The sequence below is a fragment of the Acanthaster planci genome, linkage group LG13 (genome assembly GCF_054643075.1).
Source record: "Acanthaster planci isolate LZ-2023a linkage group LG13, COTS_SCS, whole genome shotgun sequence".
Lineage (NCBI taxonomy): Eukaryota > Metazoa > Echinodermata > Asteroidea > Valvatida > Acanthasteridae > Acanthaster > Acanthaster planci.
The window spans coordinates 8,390,425-8,409,882 of NC_141789.1; the positions used below are offsets into that span (position 1 = coordinate 8,390,425).

General features: G+C 40.0%; 1 protein-coding gene across 4 annotated transcripts; it reads right to left on the reverse strand.

Moving 5' to 3' along the window:
- Window positions 1-2,852: 2,852 nt before the first annotated feature.
- LOC110982502 (uncharacterized) lies at window positions 2,853-16,525 on the reverse strand. Of its 4 annotated transcripts, none has more exons than XM_087144971.1 (9): window positions 16,199-16,306; window positions 15,533-15,703; window positions 15,030-15,104; window positions 12,056-12,187; window positions 11,439-11,561; window positions 7,355-7,489; window positions 6,958-7,077; window positions 6,510-6,629; window positions 2,853-5,540 (listed from the first exon to the last, which is right to left on the reverse strand). In XM_087144971.1, the coding sequence occupies exons 3-9, from the start codon at window positions 15,082-15,084 to the stop codon at window positions 4,561-4,563; spliced, it is 1,665 nt and encodes a 554-aa protein (XP_087001097.1). In that variant the 5' UTR covers window positions 15,085-15,104; window positions 15,533-15,703; window positions 16,199-16,306; the 3' UTR covers window positions 2,853-4,560. The 4 variants fall into 4 exon arrangements, with proteins under 4 accessions (XP_087001097.1, XP_087001096.1, XP_087001095.1 ...); XM_087144970.1 differs by having other exon boundaries at window positions 15,533-15,708; XM_087144969.1 differs by lacking the exons at window positions 15,533-15,703; window positions 16,199-16,306 and adding an exon at window positions 16,404-16,525.
- Window positions 16,526-19,458: the final 2,933 nt, after the last annotated feature.

Genomic DNA, 19,458 nt, shown 5'->3' on the forward strand with positions numbered 1-19,458 from the left:
TGCAGCACGATGAAAATAATTCAGAGATGTTGAAAATCTGTCCACAGGATAGCAATTCCACCCACTCCCTTGTTTGTTAGTTCATTGTTGATGACATGACCTTGTCCCTTGTCCTGTAGCATGCGGTCTCCGTTGAATGAAGCATGTTGTAAACGATTGTTAAAACGCTGAGTTAGAGTCCTTTCCCGAGTCCCGAATTAAACCTTGATGTGGACTGGTTGCGTGACAAAAAGTTGTCTCACTTTTGATACGCGACGACGTGCTGTGGTGGTAGACTAAACACTTGCATGCATAAAGTTGGATTGAACGAAAACTTTCGATTAGCCATCACGTGATACTCGTGTCTGTCTGGATGTTGATTAGCCACTCGTACCCTCTTGCCAGCAATCTCTGTGTCAAAGCTGAGATCGTGAAATTTGTCTTGCACAAAAGTTATGGTTTACATGGCGGTCTTGAATGGGCGAAAAAACACCAGCCACCTCCCTCCAAAAAACGTTCCAGCGGGATCAATCTCCAGGAAAAAAAACATGAATGAGGTGGCGGTTTCCCCCAAAGGTATGGTTTTCCACGACCAAGGGTAGTCCGTAAACTGACATTGAGGTAATGTGGCTCTTTAAACAATACGACGTTGTGGATTCATCGAAAAACTTAAAGGAGTAGGCTAGTATAAACAATATGCACGCCTGTGCGACCACAACACTATGACATTTTTGCGTCCCTTTACACGTTGGCACGAGACGAAAACACATTCTGTTGAGAGGTGTAGGACCCAAACAATGATCATAGACTGAGTGGAGATTTTGTTGGAAAAACAGAAGGTTTAAAGTGTGGAGAATGCAGGTTTTGGTGATGAAATGGGTCTTCCGCTTTGCAGCTCGGAAAGGAGAGCCACGTTTGACAGTGCTGCATGTAACAGCCAGCAATGAACACCATGCCATCATGCTTTGAGGAATGATAGTGAGATGGCGATGTTTTTCGCGTGGAGAATTTTGTTTAAACTTCGAATAGAGTCTATTTCACTTGATGTATCTGACAGATATCTTACTCTTCGCTTAGTTTATAATGCATTTCGGGCGTACTAGAACAGCAGCTTGCGCGCACAAAATACTGGCGCCGGTAAATCGTGATGTGATATTTAGAATTAAAGTTTGTTTTCTAAGGTTGGTCGCCATTTTTTCGAAAACAACAGCTTTCTTGGCGGAAGTTTTTTACAGATTGACTGAGTCTGCTATTTACTTTCTTGCAAAGTAGATGTTACTTTAATAACTAGTCGACAGTCCCAATTTGTAATTGTTTTTGCCTATGGTGTATTGCACCTTATACACGCGTTTTACATATATTTATGTCTTCAGTGGAATTGAGGATCAAACAGTGCACAGTCTTTTCGCATAATTTTTGTTGTAGACTCCATCCCAGATTAGACTTGTCGAGCTTTTCCTTTTTAAAATAAGACGATTTTGACCTTGGTTTTGGGCAGAGTATGATATTACTCATAGTTTAAACCTATGCAGAGGATGTCTGTTGACAGATGCTCTATTTTTTGGTTTTCATTTAGAATTAGCAAAACATGGAATATTTGAGCTGATTCTAGTTTATGTTTGTAAATCTCAGTATTTTGTTTCGTATACAATGATTTATAAAGCTGTAAATATTACCTTTTGCTGCCGTTGCAAATGAAATAAAATGAGTTCATGACTGTAACAAGATCGTCATATACTTGTCCCTACTAAACTAAAACCAAACTTAATGTTACAGTTAAAGTTGATCACGTCTTGGATTCAAATATGTTCACAGTATCGATGCTGTGGATAATGGAAGAGATAACCATGTATCAAGACTACTAATGTAGTGTCTCGTTCTTCTTTAAATTCACTCAGTCATTGCAGGTTAAGTACGTTTTACCCCATCATTTTGCAGTCATCTGCTACAATACAGATACATGTTTTTTCTCGTAGTATCAAAGTGCAGTTGCCTGAATTGAAGGAGCAGCTTGTTATATTTTCCCGCGTAAAATCCTCACGGCAATCGCACACTTCCCAACACAGAGAGTTACTGTCGGCGTCCCCCGATGAAAATAAATAAATAGATTTTAAAAATGCAGAAAAAAGATGTCTGAAAAGGAAACAAGAAAACAGAACAAGTCTACAAAGGTACTGGGGTTTACATGCCAACTAAATTAACAAGTCTACAAAGGTACTAGGGTTTACATGCCAACTAAATTAACAAGTCTACAAAGGTACTAGGGTTTACATGCCAACTAAATTAATTTTTTTTCCAAGCCATGTTGCACCACTGTTTGATTGGCGGAGGGTATTACGTAGCAGTACGCGCGCATGCGTCAGATCAGCATCTCTTTCCGTTTCGCATGTACCCGTAGCCATGGGGGCGGAGGCGCAACAGAAACTATTGGCCCTGTGCCGTGTAAAGAGAGAGCTGTGACAGTTAAGTTACCGTTACATTCTTCCAAATACAGAAAATTCGTCCTATATGAGTAAAGCGACGTTTGGGTCTACTGTGCAGTCCAAAGTGGTCAGAAGCTGTAAAAGGATTTTAACAGTCTCTCGCGATTTCATCTCTTTATATGTATTTGCTCACGCTTGTTCTGTCGTTTGCCCCGTGGAACGCAAGTAGTGACACTTTGACGTTTCGAAGCCACAGCCTTCCTCCACGCCCAGCCCCAGCCCCGGCCCCCCAAAAGAAAGAAAAACATACACCCCCCCAAAAAAAAGAACCCTGGGCGTGTCATTTAATAAAAAAATGCACCAGGCAACTCCACAAAAAGGATAGCAACAATTTATTGGACAAGTGAAACATTGAAATGTACACCAGGTCAAGGTAAGACTAAATGAATGGCACGATGCATATCGAAAAACTCGCCTCCAAAGTCTGAAATTTACCGACAGTGTGAAGTATTGTTTAGTTTGGTAGACATCTGCTCCTATGTGTAAATATAAAATGCTGTTTATATAATTACATATCAGAATTATCACTTTATAGAATCACCTAGGGCCTACATATTGTATTCATTGTACTGTATGCTAATATGTAAAAGTAACTAATTACAATACTGCAGACATGAAAATTATAATTAGAAAAAGACTGCCTTTTAATAGAAATATTTCCTAAATAAAAAGTGCTAAGGTAAACTGTATCTTGTGATTACAATGTACATTAAATCAGCAGGCGAGCTTGCAAGGGTCGGTATGCCGGTTAATTTTTTTCTTACCATATCCTCACTCTTCCACAAAAATCTCCTGTTAGTATGCAGAGAAAATTGACAGTAGACAACGCTATTTTGGCTGGGATGCATAGACTGGTTGCCGCACTTACATTATGCCTTCTTTGGCAATGGCGCAGCGCGGCGAAAACCATTGCAGCATTGCTTTAATGCACAAAACATTGCGCACGTGGTTTACATGTAGTAAAAAACGCGAAGGAAACTTGTGAAAATAAAGGAAGTTTCTTTTCAAAAATTGGGAATGTAAGTAGGCGAACATATAAATACTAGCCTTTAGACGGGAAGACAGTTGTTGAAAAGTGTTTTCTGAAGACGGAAAAGACAACAGGATGTTTTGCAGGTTTTTAAAACTTGTTTTTCTAACTAGCCGATAAAAATTTAGGGTCGCGCTTAATGATCAGGAAACAGAGGTAATTTTTTGGCCTTATGCACACAACCATACCCTCAATTGTGAAGTTTTTGTGTGATTGTCGCAGGAAGGAATTTTTAGGGTCAAGATTGGTTGGAGTATAAGTCGTAATTCCAGTCACATTAGGTTTCCTGCAAAATACTTTTTATAACGTAACGTATGTGTGTTCGACACTTGGAGGTTTTGCTGAACAAATGGACTGAGAGCCATCTACACGTTTTATTAACTGTCCGTAGTTCCACTGAGTATACATGTACAAGCGGGAAACCCGACCTCGCCTGGTGCTGCGACACATGTCTCCTCCACCCGGGTTGCGGGGCGACATTTAGCCAGCTACCAGCCTGGGACCCGGAACAGCTACCCCTATACAGCTTCTTCACGAAACTTGTTCGTGATGCAAAATGAAACATGGTTTCTGGGCAGTGTTGTACCTGTTCGTGTGTATAATGTACATGTACATCATGGAAGCTATAGAAACTAACTAGAACTCTACGCCAAACATACAGATATATGAAGGAATAAAAAGGCTGCGCCAATCATAATTGCTGAGATAAATACGCGCGAGCTACAAAATGGCTGCCGCGTCAGATGTGAACAATTCGTTATTCCCACATTTTCCGCAACTATAAGACATAAGAGGCCTTTGAAATATGCAAGATGAACAATTTTAACATTTGACTTGTTGTCGAGGGGCACACACTGGTAGTACGCCCGGGTAAAATACACAATGGTGCAAAAGGAGGGTGTAACCATAAATATCCGATCGGATATCTGAGGGTGTGACTTGCTAAAATGCACACGCGCGTCAACTTAATGAACATTTGTCTCAGGATAGAGAGCCATTGCCGTAGCAATGTCTCTTTGGATTAGTCTATACAATCAACAGTATGCTGACAGCTGTGATTCCAATCTTTTAACCCTGTGATGGCGCATCACAGACCACACCTTGATATCCGTGATGACAATAGCACAGTGCACCGTGCCTATCTTCAATGCAGTAACCTTGGTGATTTGTGCAGTTGTTCGTTTCTCGCATAAGAGCGACGCATGGTTTAGACGTGATATGGGATGTGTTTGAACCCGACCCTTGACCAACGTTGCTGGATCCTGGGCCGACCTGAGGCAGGGTATTGCTACCGGCGGAACTTTCATCAGTCTGAGAGCTGTCGGTTCTGGTATCTTCCCCTGTGCTACCCGTGCCAGTCCCAGAGCCAGTGTAAATAGAATCCCTGTCAGAGTTCATTCCTGAACTAGTGTCATCAATATGCTGACAGGTGGAACCTCGGAACCCTTCATAGCAACGACAGAATGCACTCGTGCCATCCTCAACACAATACCCACGATGATTACAATACTCCGTCTGTTCCATCATTTCAACACATGGCCTAGTATTGTTCCTTGCCCAAGCTGTTTCATCACCAGTACCCGAACCACCGGAACCAATATTCGAACCAGTATTTCCAGAACCAACACTACCGCTTTCTGGGCCTGCATCGGAACCTCTGTTGGAATCAGAGACGCCATTTGAATCGTCTTGTGGACTACCGATAGCCTGCGCACAAGTTACACCCATAAACCCTTCGTGGCATCGACAGATCGCCCCTGTGCTGTCTTCATGGCAGTACCCATGGTTGTTGCAGTTATTTGTTTCTTGCATCATCTGAAAGCATGGTCTGGAGTCATGGGGCATTGCATGTGATCCTGATGATGGGTTTAAACTACTTGAGCCACCTCCACTAACTTGTGGAATGGAATTCTCACCAACCGAGTTACCGCTGTCCCCTGTGCCACCTGCAGATTCAGCTCCAGGTGAACCGCTGTCCATTTCACCATCAGGATTGTCTGTCGTAGTTGCTACTCCATCTGGGCCTTCCCCATCGGTCTCTCCATTTCCTGTAGATTGATGCATTCTGGTAATATAGTGTCCATTTGGTTGGTTGAGCGGGATAATAACGAACAGGAATCATCATGCTCAACCAACAATTATGTCAAATCAACACTTTTCTAAGCGCTCTACACAATGTCCTTCACATGCCATGTATTAACTGTGGAGGGTCCACACAGAAATTCACAGTATTGAAATTGTTCCTTGCAATATTTATCAGGTAACTAAAGAAACAAGTTAAAAAACAGAGAACCTTCGAGTAAAAGAAGACTGTTTGGCTCTGATGATCTGAACTTTACCACAAAAATGTCCATTGGACTTGCTATTGATTTTTCTTTGATCCATGACGCCTTTTATGAATTATTTGTATTTTGTCTTGGATGACCAGACATGACTGCGTAAAATCAAGTACGTGATTGTCTGCTAAGCGTACGTACACTCGCAGGGTCTATGCAATGAAATTTTGATATTGTTCTTGTAAACGCTCCTTTTTCCCGAATTTCTATTTTCACGTACCATGGGACATGTTAGTGCCTTGTTCGCTTTTGATATGCTGATGCGGATTCGCATATTTATGGCCAAAAGTATAAAGTCATGCAAGAGAGAAACTCCACTGTTGCCGATATTCCTACATCAACCTTTGCCAGAATTTGATTAGATATTTTCTGTCGGAAGATTTATTTTAGTGACTTGTTTTTGCTTAGCTTCATGAAAATAGGCCAGTGAGTACGTTTTCTCACAAATGTTTTTAATAAGCAAATTTTGGGTTCTCAAGTTGAACAGAATCCCTCAAAATGAAAAGTGTCTTCCTGTCAGGAAAAAATGGCAAATGTTAAATGTAATTTCAATAAGAGTAACCAGAAAAGGGTTTTCATTTTTTTCTCCTCGCAATTAGGAGGAAAGAAAGAAAGTCCCCGAAAATACGTATTATGATCCCTTTCAGCCCAGCATCAGTCAAGAAGTTAATGAGGCATTACCTTCAGTCGGCCGAGATTGACAGGTGCCTCCAGGGGAGCAAGAACACATACAGCTGAAGCTTCCATTCCTTCCAGGCTTGCACATGTTTCCTTCTCCACATGGGTTATCCATGCATGGATCTTCAAGAGGTTAGAAGCCAAGAAATTATAATTGCAATACTATGAGATTCGTTTAGTTTTACCGCAAATTGAAGGGCTGGAAAATTCTGTGGTTTACACTTTTCACAAGACAAAAATTCGACCCGGTAGGCATTGTATCAGTTGTGTAATGTGTATATTTCAACCTGTTACTCATCATCTTTCAATCTTTCAAATTACTCATATCTTTCAGCCTTTACAGACCACATATGCACAGACCTCATCACTCACCATAATATGTAGGTTAAACTAAATACAAACCAATGTGGTACGATCCTTTGTTTGTATTTAACACATGTATTGCACTTACCGTTGATCTCGCAGTTGGGACCCCTTAAACCTTCGGGGCACCTACACATGAAGTCACCTCTGTTCCTGAAGCCAGAGAAGCACTCGCCACCATTCTGGCATGGATTCATATCGCATGGTACTGTTGATATAAAAACAAATGGATTCAGGTCACATTGAGATCATCTACGCCACAGGCACATTACCCGGGATTCAAAACAGGACTCATCGGATTTAAAAAAAAATTATGACAATACAAATCGGATCAAATGTTCTAAGCACGCTTGAAGCGACCATGGATGTCATCTGTAGGAACATTCGTGGGAGAGTTTCAGGCGAACCACCAATAACAACACCAATAACTACCAATAACAATCAACCTTACTGATAGAAAGTAAATCACGTCCAAATGTTCTTACATATTTGACAGTTAGTTCCGCCGTAGAAGTTGGTACAACGGCAAATGTAGCCTGGTTCTGAGTCCGTGCTGGGCTCGCAAACACCGCCATTTTGACATGGATTATTATCACATGCCGACTTCAAGAGTTGCAGATCTGAAAACAGAATTTCACAGTATAACTGAAACATAAATATACATAAGAAACTGTGTCCGTGGATGATGCTAATTAAAACACCCATTGGGGAGAATGAATTCTAGGAGATGTCCTTTGGCGCACCAAGTGAGAGGAACTACACATTCAGCGATGTATCCAATGTCTCTCAAAGCGACATGTTGCCTTTGTCGAAATTAAAAATGCCAGAAATGGTGCCCCTTCCTCTGGGAAGGGTCGAGGACTCTTTTACAAAATAAAAAAAAAATGGACAGCCATTTTTTGAAAAATATTCAGTTTTTCCCCAGGTCATCCCGGAGCTCAATATGTCACTGCTCACACCGACCAAATCTTGTTGACAGGACAGTGCTTGTTGGGAGGCACTGTTGCTTGCTTGTCTACCGTTTCCCAAATACAAGGGCATGACATGAATACATAAAGAAAACTTTGTAACGGTGATAATGAAACAAAAGCACTTTGTTACGATCAGCTGAGCGTAAAACGTTCTGAAAACAGACGCGTCCACAAAGCAAGAACTGCCTAATGTTTTCAGTGGTGGCCGAGTAGAAAGTAGACAACGACAGAAGTAGGAAGAAATATTCGCCGAAGGGAACTAGAGTACATTTTTGTAAAAAAGTACTTAATTTTAGTAAACACCAAATGATTTGAACTTGAAAGGGCTGCGCCAAAAAATATCCATGCTCATTAATATCGACCATTGGCATTCTTTTCGAATTTGAATATTCGCACGCAAAATTGACAATATGGGAAGGGAGAAAATTTATATTTCATAAAATTACATACTATTACAAGATGAATCAAAACTGCAAGCGGAAGCTAATACATGTATGTCCCAGCGTAAAATACAGAATCTAGTCTACATTGTGAAAAAAAAATTAACCAGTAAAAGTCATAAATGTGCAAGTCTGTATTATAAACTTGGTTTGAATGAATAAGGTCTAGAGCGGTTAATTCCTGTCACAAAATGGCAGTCAAATGAAAAGTTCCCTATGAGTTTGCCTTGAATCATGGTTTAAAAATCGCACTTGATATGGCAGCATAGTTACACTGGATCCCACTGCTACTATTGAACTATAATAGATGGGCCGAGAACCATGGAGTCTCAATGGTACATGTACATGGCCAAAGTTAAGGCAATTTAAATCAGCAAGCGTTGTTGAAACAATCAAAACTAGCAACATTTTTAACGAAGATTTCTTCGAGTTAAGTCGCCAAAGCTAATCCGTCTTTCTATGCCGGCATTTTATGTTTTTCTTATTATTGTTTTCAACGTAAAAATCCTTGCCTTTGTATCAATAACACAAAGCAAGATCAGTGTTTCACGTGTTGCGTGGGTACCCCGTGGCCGGTCTACTAGGTTCGTGTGACGTCACTTCAGTCTTAACCACGCCCACTGCACATAGAGCTACAGGGAACCATGGAACCGGAAGTTAAATTAACGTACAACTTGAGTGTGTTCGTTCAATGGGAGTGTGCAACAGTGTGCGTGCGCTCGTACGACAAAATCACGAACTGGGCGTTGCTGCTCCCCGTGTAGTGGAATGAGAAACTGAAGGAATTTCATGTTGATAACAGGTTTTGGATCTTTTTTATAAGTCCTTTATTGATGGCATCCTCACTTTTTGTTTCATTTGGAACTTAGATAACTTGACAAAGGAAAATATCAAAAGATCAGAAAGGCCAGGTAGGATTGCTCAGCGCATTATCCACTGTAATTTACCATCAAGTACTTCATTGTATTAACAGCTGTCTTCCTGAAGCTTTCACAGATCCGGTATACGTCTCTGTGTTTCTATCTGTCACAGGTTGTCTGTGTCTGTGAATAGGTAGCTAATTATCCATGCCTAAGTTAGGCCTAATAAATATTCGCCCTAATTTTACTGTGGTGTGTTTTCCCAGTGGAGTGAACCTCACCATGTAAGGATGGGTAGGCCTATGCGTAATGGTTGAGTGGTTAAGCGTGTACAAGGAATGTGTCTTTTTGTTCAGTGCTATGGTTAGATAGCCATGACATTCTTGGGGTGCAGTCCAGTCAATTGAAATCAAAGCTTGATGGTAGAATCATGATTTTGCAAGACCGTCGAACAAAGTGTAACTTTTCAAACCTGATCCTGTGTGTCAGTGACAGAATTATTGAGTTTGATCAACATCCTTTCACAAGCAGAAACCTGTCCACCATTTCATTCTGATAATGATGCTTCTAACCGTAAGTTATTTTTTTTGTTCAATTTTGTCCCAAAGTTTATCGACTTCCAATTTAATAATGTAGTAACTTTTTCATTTTCTGCATTCAGGTTAAATCATATCTCATAAATGGCACGTAAATATACAAATTTTGAAGTTTGGCATCGTCTCCATGGGCGTTGTGATCAACTCTCTCTGTTCCCTGACCCACGAGAATCTGAGAGGTAGTGTAACTACCGTGTCCTTGTGGCCGGGAAGTACAGAGTGAGGGTCTGCCTGAGCATCAACATCATTTAGAACTGTGCTGAACTTTGACCCCTCAAGAACATTTTGAAGTCATTAATATGCCGTTTGCCATGTTGAAAGATTAAGTATACAAAGCACTAGAAATAAAGATCTCAAATGCTGAATTTCAAGTTGGACTGAGATCAAGGAATTTAGAGAAGAATTTTGGAATTGAATTTTGTGATTTGTGTTTTAGGTCATTGTAGTCAGCAAGCAGTTTGCAGGAGTTTTATATTTCAAATCTTTGGAATTAAATTTTGTGAGAAAGGGAGTGGATTGATCTCTGTGTATCATCATGGAAACTCAGAAATTTTAAGAAGTATTAACGGTTTTGAGGATTTCTAATATTGAACTGAGTTCTAATCGAGAGTGTTTTTAAAGTACATTTTGTAGATTTAAAGACTTTGGAAATTTGTAATTAAAGAAAAAGCCAGTCGGTGTTAAAACTGGAGATTGACAATTTGTACGCTGCGTTGGATTGCATACAAAGGGATATTCTGAATTAATTTCGAGAGTGCCAAATTGAATTTGAATTGCAAGGAAGGGAAAGTGGACACTGTGAAGTATAAAACATAATCTGGACACTGACAACGATGTAAGTCTGAAAATGAATTGAAATCGGAAGCTGTGTTCTGACAATAGTTAACTTAAATCGGAAATTGAATCAAGTGAATTGTATGTTAAATGACAATTCAGGTTACTCTGTGTGAAAATTTCAAAACAAGTTTGAATTCCCAACTCTATAAGAGCAATTAAATTTGGTAAAGTCAAAATTTTGCGGAGGTATAGATAACTGTATGCACAGTTCACCAACAATGGAGCAATCATGCCGTCGCGTCATATGTTTCGGAGGCGATACAGTGTAACTTCATGAAACAATACACAAGAAACCGACCGTCTAACATCCTATTCGGTGGACCCGCGCATGATAGCTTACGACATTTCCCTTACAGTTTCTTGGTTAGTTTGTAAATTTACAAACTAACCAAGAAACTGTAGGGGAAATGTCGTCGTGCGTTGAAAATAGTTGGATTGAAATGGCAGCGTGTGGTATCCCCTAAGCAGTGGCGCACCTGGGGGCCTCGGAGGCTTGACTCCCCAGGTTTTTTCCTTAAAAAGGAAGATACAATATATACCTACATCGGAAACTACTAATTCTGATTTAGCAGTAAATCCAAATCCTTTGTGGCGCGACTGGGGAGGCCTGGACATCATGAGATATTTTTGGGGGACGATTCCAGTCTAAGCTCCGCCCCAACGACAAATCCTGGGTGTGCCACTGTCCCCCCCCGGAAGTTGTGGGCCATTATTTTTCGTGGAGAATCAGCCTAAGATGAGTATTCCCTAAAACTCTGATGTCTGTGGGGCCGAGAAAGAGCATGACATAGCGAGCTGCAAGAAATATATCACTTGACTGCACAAAATACATGCTTGTATTGGAAACTTCGCTACCCAGACTTACCACAGAAGGTGCCGGTGAAGTCCCCTTGGCATAAGCAGTGAAATGTCCGATCACTGGTTCCCCGCTGATCCTGACGGAAGCACAGCGCACCATTACGACAAGGATTAGACGCACACGGGTCATCTACGAAAATTGATACAGTAATGTAAAACGTACACCTTAATTAATTAAAGAAAGGGACATCAGCCATGCAATTAATGCTTTCCTGAGGTAAAAGATACTGCCATAAATCTCCATGACGTGTTCCCCTATGATGTAAAATCTCTGAATAGGCTACGCTTGTAATAGATTTCATAATCTAAAGCAATCGCTCATTTGGTTTGTGACCACTATCTTAACGAGTTGACTATTCGCAAGGACAAAAATCAATGGTATTCATTTATAAGTAACAATGAAACTATGGGACGAAATCCGCTGACGGGTGATATTGTGTTTGCGTTTGAGACTCATTTGGTCCGGGTATTTTAAATATAGAGGATGACATAATTGCTTGCCAAGGCACCATTGTGACCCCAGGCATGCCAAATAAAGATATGACATGAAATTTCTCATTCAAGATAAAAACTTCATAATGACGATATCCTGGCGTGTAGCATTATGCATTATATTCCTCTTACCAGGGGTTTCGCATTGCGTTCCCACGTAGTCTGGATTACAGACACACATGTACATCAAGCCCATATCAATACACGTTCCACCGTTGAAGCACGGGTTAGGGCTACAGGCTGAATTTGTTATATCCCCGGAAGCTGTAAAACAAGACAGAAGAACAAAACAGCGAAGAAATTTTCTTCATTTGTAAATGTTTATGGCGGTGCAAACAAACACGAATATATTTCTTGTACCGTGTTGTTAATTCATTTTTTACTTCGTTTCCAGTAGCCTTATTACACGAAAGGTTTACTCTGGGAGATAGGTCGGCTTAATTAGACTTTATGGTGGCAAACTTGGTAAAAAATTCAGAAATTGTAAATTTAAATGTAGCATTAGCCTTCTCTCATGTAAAAAGTGATGCTGATTCCAAAAAAGGCAGTTCCATTGACCCCACTCCCATAGTTTTGAGATATTTGTCATTTTTTCTCCAAAATGTCTTTTTTAAACTAAATTTTATAAAAATTCAGAATTATGAATTCAAACGTTGTGACAATCTTATCCTATGTAAAAATTGGTGCTGAATCCTAAATAACTCTCTCCACTAAAACCATTTCTGAGTCAATTGTCACTTTTCACCAAAAATGTCCATTTTCTCAAATTTGATTTGAAGTTAGAATTAGTAAAACTTATGCGAGTCTTAAAAGTAACCTTATCGACCAACTTGCTTGTACGCAATTTTTATATTTGACATTTCAACCAAAATCTGTCTAAATTTGCATTGAGTTTTTTCTTTTGCTCTCAAACACCCTTTTTAGCATATTTGGCCCAATAATCAATAATCATACCATATGTTCCATTTGTTGTTCTTATAACCCATTATACGGTTCAAGCTTTTCTTTAAGATGATCAAAATGACACAGTCATTTCATAATAGTCCAATAGTCCGAGACTCCGAGTCTGTCAGCATTTGGTCTATTTGCCGATTCAGAATTAAAACTCAGAACTCAGAAACTCAGAATTAACTTCCGTTCCATGTAAACGGCGATCAATGCATGTAACTCTATATCTGCAGCACATGTGCAGTGGGTGTGGTTTAAACTGAAGTAACGTCACACTTACAAACCGGATAGACATTAGACAGGACATCGCGTCCAAAATGCATCCCGCGTATGCGTATTTTCATGAGGGTAAATAACAAGCGTTGCGAATTTTGTTGCCTGCACTTTCAAACGAAGTTTTTCAAAAACTGGTTGAGGTTATTGTACTTCAATTGTCACATTTTGAAGAAAATCTTCAAAAGAATAATGGTTTAGGTATGCACAGAACTGAATTGCTGGAGATCGATGGTAAATCAAGTTTGAAAGAAGGAGAAGCTTTTGACATGTGAGTCGCACTTTTTAGTTTCAGAAAGTTTCGTGTACTTTATGATGCTTGACTTCAAGCCTGTAGTAAGACATTTAAGACAGTCTGTCTAGCCTTTCTAGCTTTGTATATGAGACTTCACTACTTTAAGTTAGGACCGTCTGAAATGTTTCTTATCAGCAAAAGTGGTTTCAAAAACTGAATGATTGATTTGTCATTTATTTCCCCCAGTTTTCACTGGAAAAATCTCCAAGAAAGCCACGATCTGTGTTTGTTGGATCTGCAGACGCATTGAACCCAAATCGTGTGGCAGACTATGTGATATGAGTGATAGAATGAAACCAAAATGAGAAGCAGAGTGCTGACGTTTCTGTTGAATTAAGTAATGTTCTTCCTTCTCTATATACGAGAAGAGGACCATCTCCATCAATAGAATTAAAGAAAACACAACAGATCTTCTCCTTCATCAATTCTGACCACTGAATGAACAGGATACAGCATCACATTACACTCGTAAAGCGCCGCCATCGTTCGGCCGCGCATTTTGTGCACAAACAATGCGCATAGCTCTACTTCAATCTCGACTCCGTGGGCTGCGTGCACGTTCCTTCACTAGCCCTGGTCGTGTAGATGGTGAAAAAACGTTACATTAATCAGATGAAGGGAATTAATTGAGGTGATAAGTAAATTAAGGCCACATTCTTTTTGAAAAAGTTTCAACTCCAGCATTGGTTACTAGGGCTATTCACCTATACTGAATCAACAATGGTGGAATGCATATGTACGCAAACTGTCGCCCAATCCCACTTCAATGGTCGAGTGTTGACCAAGATAATCAAGGGTCTAGGTACGCTGTTTGCAGGAGGCTGCCACGCCCATTGCTAATGGATATAGTCCAACAGGCAAACGTGCAGTGGCGTAGCTAAGATTTCCCTAAGGGGGGGGGAGGCATCGACATCTAATGGGGCCAGCTTTTTATGGTGTGTTGAGTCAATGTTTTTGCACAGATATTTTCGCCTCGCTCAGTATTCCTTGACTGGAATTGTATTTACAGGCCAACAACACATCTCAAGGGAGCGAGTGAATATTGCGAACTTTCAAAGTACGATTTAAAAAAAAATATTTTGGTTGTGGAAGGAGCAGGCGTTATCTTATTTTAGGTGGGGGCACCTGGGGGCACCAGGAATTTGCGGGGGTGGCACATGCCTCCCCCCCCCGTGGCTTCTCCACTTTGTTCTTACGTGGATGGGGATTTCTAAAAATAGTGTCAACAGATTATGATACATTTGCATAAGCAGCAGACGGTTGTAGGCGATCAACTCGGAAATGTTTGTTTTTCTGCAGCTAGCTCAAGCCACTTTCTGTTAAGATATTTCCTGTGTTTAGAAAAACACTTCATTACATTTTTCTACTCTCGTTTGGATTTGATTGTGGCCATAAGTTCCCTTGTAATGCTACAGTTTTCAACTTCTCATAGTTTTTGACCTCTGAGAAAGATCAGTGCGTCAAAAACATCTTGAATAAAAATTACAAGTTGGACGTGCACAAGACTGAACCACTGACTATAATAAACCAGACACTGCCCTGGTTTTAGATGCGGAAGCTAGAGAAAGTGTATAACGGTGTATTACTTACGGAAGCAGTAACCAGCTGCGGCTAGGGATAAAAACAATGCTAGCTGGGCTTTCATGGCTACGTTGTCTGCTCTGCCTAGTACAACAAAACAAGTTTTGTTAGCGGGTGAATTTCACTTCAATTCAGAAATACCCCAGGCAGTCTACCATTTCCATTAGTCGAATAAATGATCATCCATGTTACCGCGTTACTGGGTGAATTTATTGTCCAATAAATACTGGATAATAGTGATTTCGAAGATAACCTATCCCCAGAATTCAACGATAACACTTTGTGGGAACACCGATTTCAAGAACATATATCTGAAATGCATAATTCAAGTTCTGTTTGTCCGACGCTTTAAGTGAAAAAAATTGTCCCAGTTAATCAAAAACGGCTGCGTATTTTCTATAGTTGAGCAAAAACGATAATCAAGGTCGAATCTTCCGGAGTGAGGTACAATGCAGCATTAACATTTTCACGATAAAGCGAGATAAGTTTTTGTTGTGAGAATTTCCACGTACCTCCAATCAGTTGAAAAACTTTCCAAAGTCTTTCTTATTTCTCAAAATTTCTGAGAAGACGCTGATATTAAACTTAGAGCGGGATGTTAAGGCTGCACACAATGACGAACACTTTGGGATTCGTTCCTCTTCTCTAAATTCCGCCTGGCTTTTTGTGTTTTTACCACTTTGCTGTCCTTGTTAATTCCAAAATACAAGACAAGCAACTAGAAAATGAAGTGAACTTCAGTAAGGACTTGGGTGTATGCAACTATGCTAAACGTCAACGATGTGCCTCATGGAGAAGACTAAACATTTCAAAGATTAAAACATTTCTTGAAATGAATCAGAACATCTGGTCAGTGCTTAAAGGTCATTACAGCAAAAAATATCATTTTTGAGAATACTCTAAGGGCCGTCTGAGCACTGAAGGAAATGTTGTATTAGACTAGATTTGTTTTACTTTTATTTGCTGAACCACGGGGTCAATTTGTTTACATTTCAACAAATTTTCTTGCCCGATTTCATGTTTAAAATAGTAATTTTCAAACAGTCGTTTTAATGCAGTTTTTCAGTAAGGGCCTTTTAGCACTGATGTACCTCGGATTTCATTAAAATCAGAGCCGTCTCAATTAACATTTATTGCATGATAAACCCTGGATAAAGTAAAAATGAAAACTTTCGTACGTTACAAGCTGCGGTAACGTTCCAAGAGTTGTCTTCCAAAGATCCGCTTTCAGAAGCAGTTTTTCGCTCGAGTGTAGACGGGACAGATGCAGAAGCTTCAAGTTAATTCGCACATCTGTGGCGCAAACGACTAACCTTCCCTTATGGCATAATTTTCAATTCTACAACTTACGTAACATTTCTTTACACAGGAGATAGGTTTCACTTTCTGGGTTGGTCCCTGGAATTGTTTTTCTTTTGTTGTTGGAGCCATTACTTGCGTCCGAGGATGACGCAGTGCCTGTTTTTCCCACTAAAATCAAGGACATTTTCTACGCCGAGCCTCCACCCTTAATCGCTGCCGTATGCCAGTCTTCGTTTCTAAAGAAACCAAAGTGTTTCATAAACACGAGTGAATAGAGACGTGCTCCGATGTTCCACTATTGTTCGGAAAACTATGACAACGACGTGCAAATTTTGCAGCTTTCCTAGGCACAAGTAAGACGGAGTTTACTTTGGTCTTTGACAAAAGCCTGCCTGTCTCGCTGGATGTTTACTGTAACCAACAGGCACAAGGAAGATTTTAGAAGATTCTTTTTTCTGCGACTGTCATATGTAGGGACGCACTTAAAGGGTTTGGTAGGGCCATGCAGTTCAAGAGAAGGAATTCAGAATTCTTTAGAAAGCCGACTTACTGATGCTGTTGTAAAGATACATTTTTCAAATCCAGCTGTGTTCATTGCAACTCCCTCCCTGTATACATGAAAGCAGGAACTAGACTCCTGAACAATTTCATATCTCGTCGCAAGCACGTTAAGCTTCTCTAAACAAGTCAATCTCCACAAATACACAAGTAAACTTTCCAGTGGTTTTGCTTACAGAATTGTCACACGTTTCGAGACGTTGAGACGTTGAAACGTTTTGAGACGATGAAAAAGTGACTCAGCAAACAAATGTGCAAGGCGATCTGGGTGGTTGTCAATATTGGTTGTTCAGCTTTACTCCAACTTCAACTATTCGAGATTTATTCCAGTGGTATTGATTCAGTCACACTATTTACACATCTCGAACACGGACGTATATAAAAAAACCTGGACTTGCAACACCTTTGTAATAAAATGAAGCCAACCAGCGGCCATTTTACCGAGCCGAATAAAAAGCGTGGGTTGGCTCCCTTCTATCGACGTCAGGAAGAACAAAGGCGGGCATTGCCAGGAAAGCTTTGTATTCGGCTCGGTAAAATGGCCGCGAGTGATTCAATGACGTCTATAAGCTGATTAGGGCATTGCGAGTCCAGATTTTATTATACACGTCCGTGATCTCGAAGAACAGGGTCTTTCCAAAATAAACATACCTGTACATGTAAAGTGAAGTTGTTCATATCAGCCCACCACAGATGGTCGTGTGCTAAATAACTTCGATGAAATAAGGTCATCTTTTAAATTCGAAAGTGTTTTGTAATGAGGCCAACATAGTTCATTGGGAACTGTCACGATTAATCTTACTAAAATTTACATGTTGAATCACCACCTGTCTATATTATAGTGGCTGTTTGACTATTTGTTTTCATTTTGTCTCTTTATATCATTTCAGAAGACCGCGGCTCATACTTCAGGCGAGTGTGAAAACGAAGCGGATTTGACGTCACCAAAGAATTGCGGCAGAATTTCACTGGAGATGAAACGTGTTCAACATTAATTTGCAGCGTAAATTTTAATATGACGTCGGAAAAATTTGAGTTCATTTGCGTTTGTGTTTGCTTCACGCGAATATGAATCGGCCTTATAACGCCTTTTCCAAAGTACCGGTACTTTGTAGGGGGGGGTGGGCGAAATAGTATTCATATTTTAGATCGGTTTAATTATGTCATTGACTTTTCAGTCCTGAAGTAGCTTAGAAATATAGTAAAAGAGTGCGGTAAAAATGAGTATAGGGCCTATGCATTACCGATTGGTCGGAATAGCATCTCGTACTACCGTCGTAGTAAAGTAGCGATGGCAGAAACGATTTTGCCAACCAGCTTCATGATAATATGTAGATGTTGGTGGTCACGAAATATGGGTCAGCGCACATGGAATCTCCTTTTTCCGAAAAATAAAAATCCTGAAAATTTCTAAAAAGCCAAGCAACACATTCTCACATTCGATAACCAATCGACTCTATAGTTGTAACAAATTTTCTAATAATAAGAGTCATAATGCATTTGTTTCTTTTGAGAAAGCTGAAAATCTTAAAATTACCAAAAACCCAAATTAACCAACACAGCTCGACCTCCGCCGCATGGAAGACTGTTCACACAAACACATGTCAGTACCTTTACAATAGAATATAAATGACTGCGATGTACACGATGTAGGCTATGCATTCGTTGAATCAACTATGAGAATATGTCTGTGATACAGGTTCTGGCCGTCAATATCATAAGTGAGGAGCTATTTTTAACGCGGGCCACAGAACTTGGTTTTCAATAACGATCGTTCGAATTCACTATATTACGCCCGCACTCCATTTCCGATTGAGCGCTATGTGCAATAATTCGCCCGGGTATTTTATTGGCATGTTGTTGGTCGAATTAGTTATAGGCGACTAACGACCAATGACTTGAATTAAAAGGAATGAACAGTGACGTCGTTGGCACTTTACCGGGGGGACGAACTACTCTTTTTCCAGTGGCAAACTTTCCAGGGGGCAAAGCACTCATCAGTTGTAACAACTGCAGGTAACTGACAGAAGATGGTAAATTTGGATTTTTCTTCAAGCAAATTGGTGATACATGTGGTTATTGCCTTTTATCTATTTCCCCCCTACTTTTTGCCTTCCTCTTTGTGGTTTTCATTTTTCAATTTTTTTAATAAAGTGAGGGGCGCAAGCACCCCCTTGCCTCCCCCGTGACCCCAAAGGGAGGACAGACGGAACATTTTATTTGAAAATGATTTAATAGCTTTAAGGCTCTGAAAAAATAACAGAAAATCTGAAAACAATTCAACGACATTCAATTTCGTGAATGATATAATTTTGTATACAAAGCTTTGGCCCTTGATCTAATTACTAACAGTGAGTTACGTAATTATGCCTGATTTCTTCGGCCTATTCTTTCTTAGTCAATTTTGAATCGCAACAAAAATGACATCCAAATAACCGCTAATTCAAACCATCTTAACAATACATTCTATGACGAAATTGAATGTCGGTAAAACAAAATCGGTAAAATAAATGACAAAAAACGAATTTGCTTTTCCGCTTCAACGCTTTTCTCGGAGTGAGACAAAAATGACGATAAA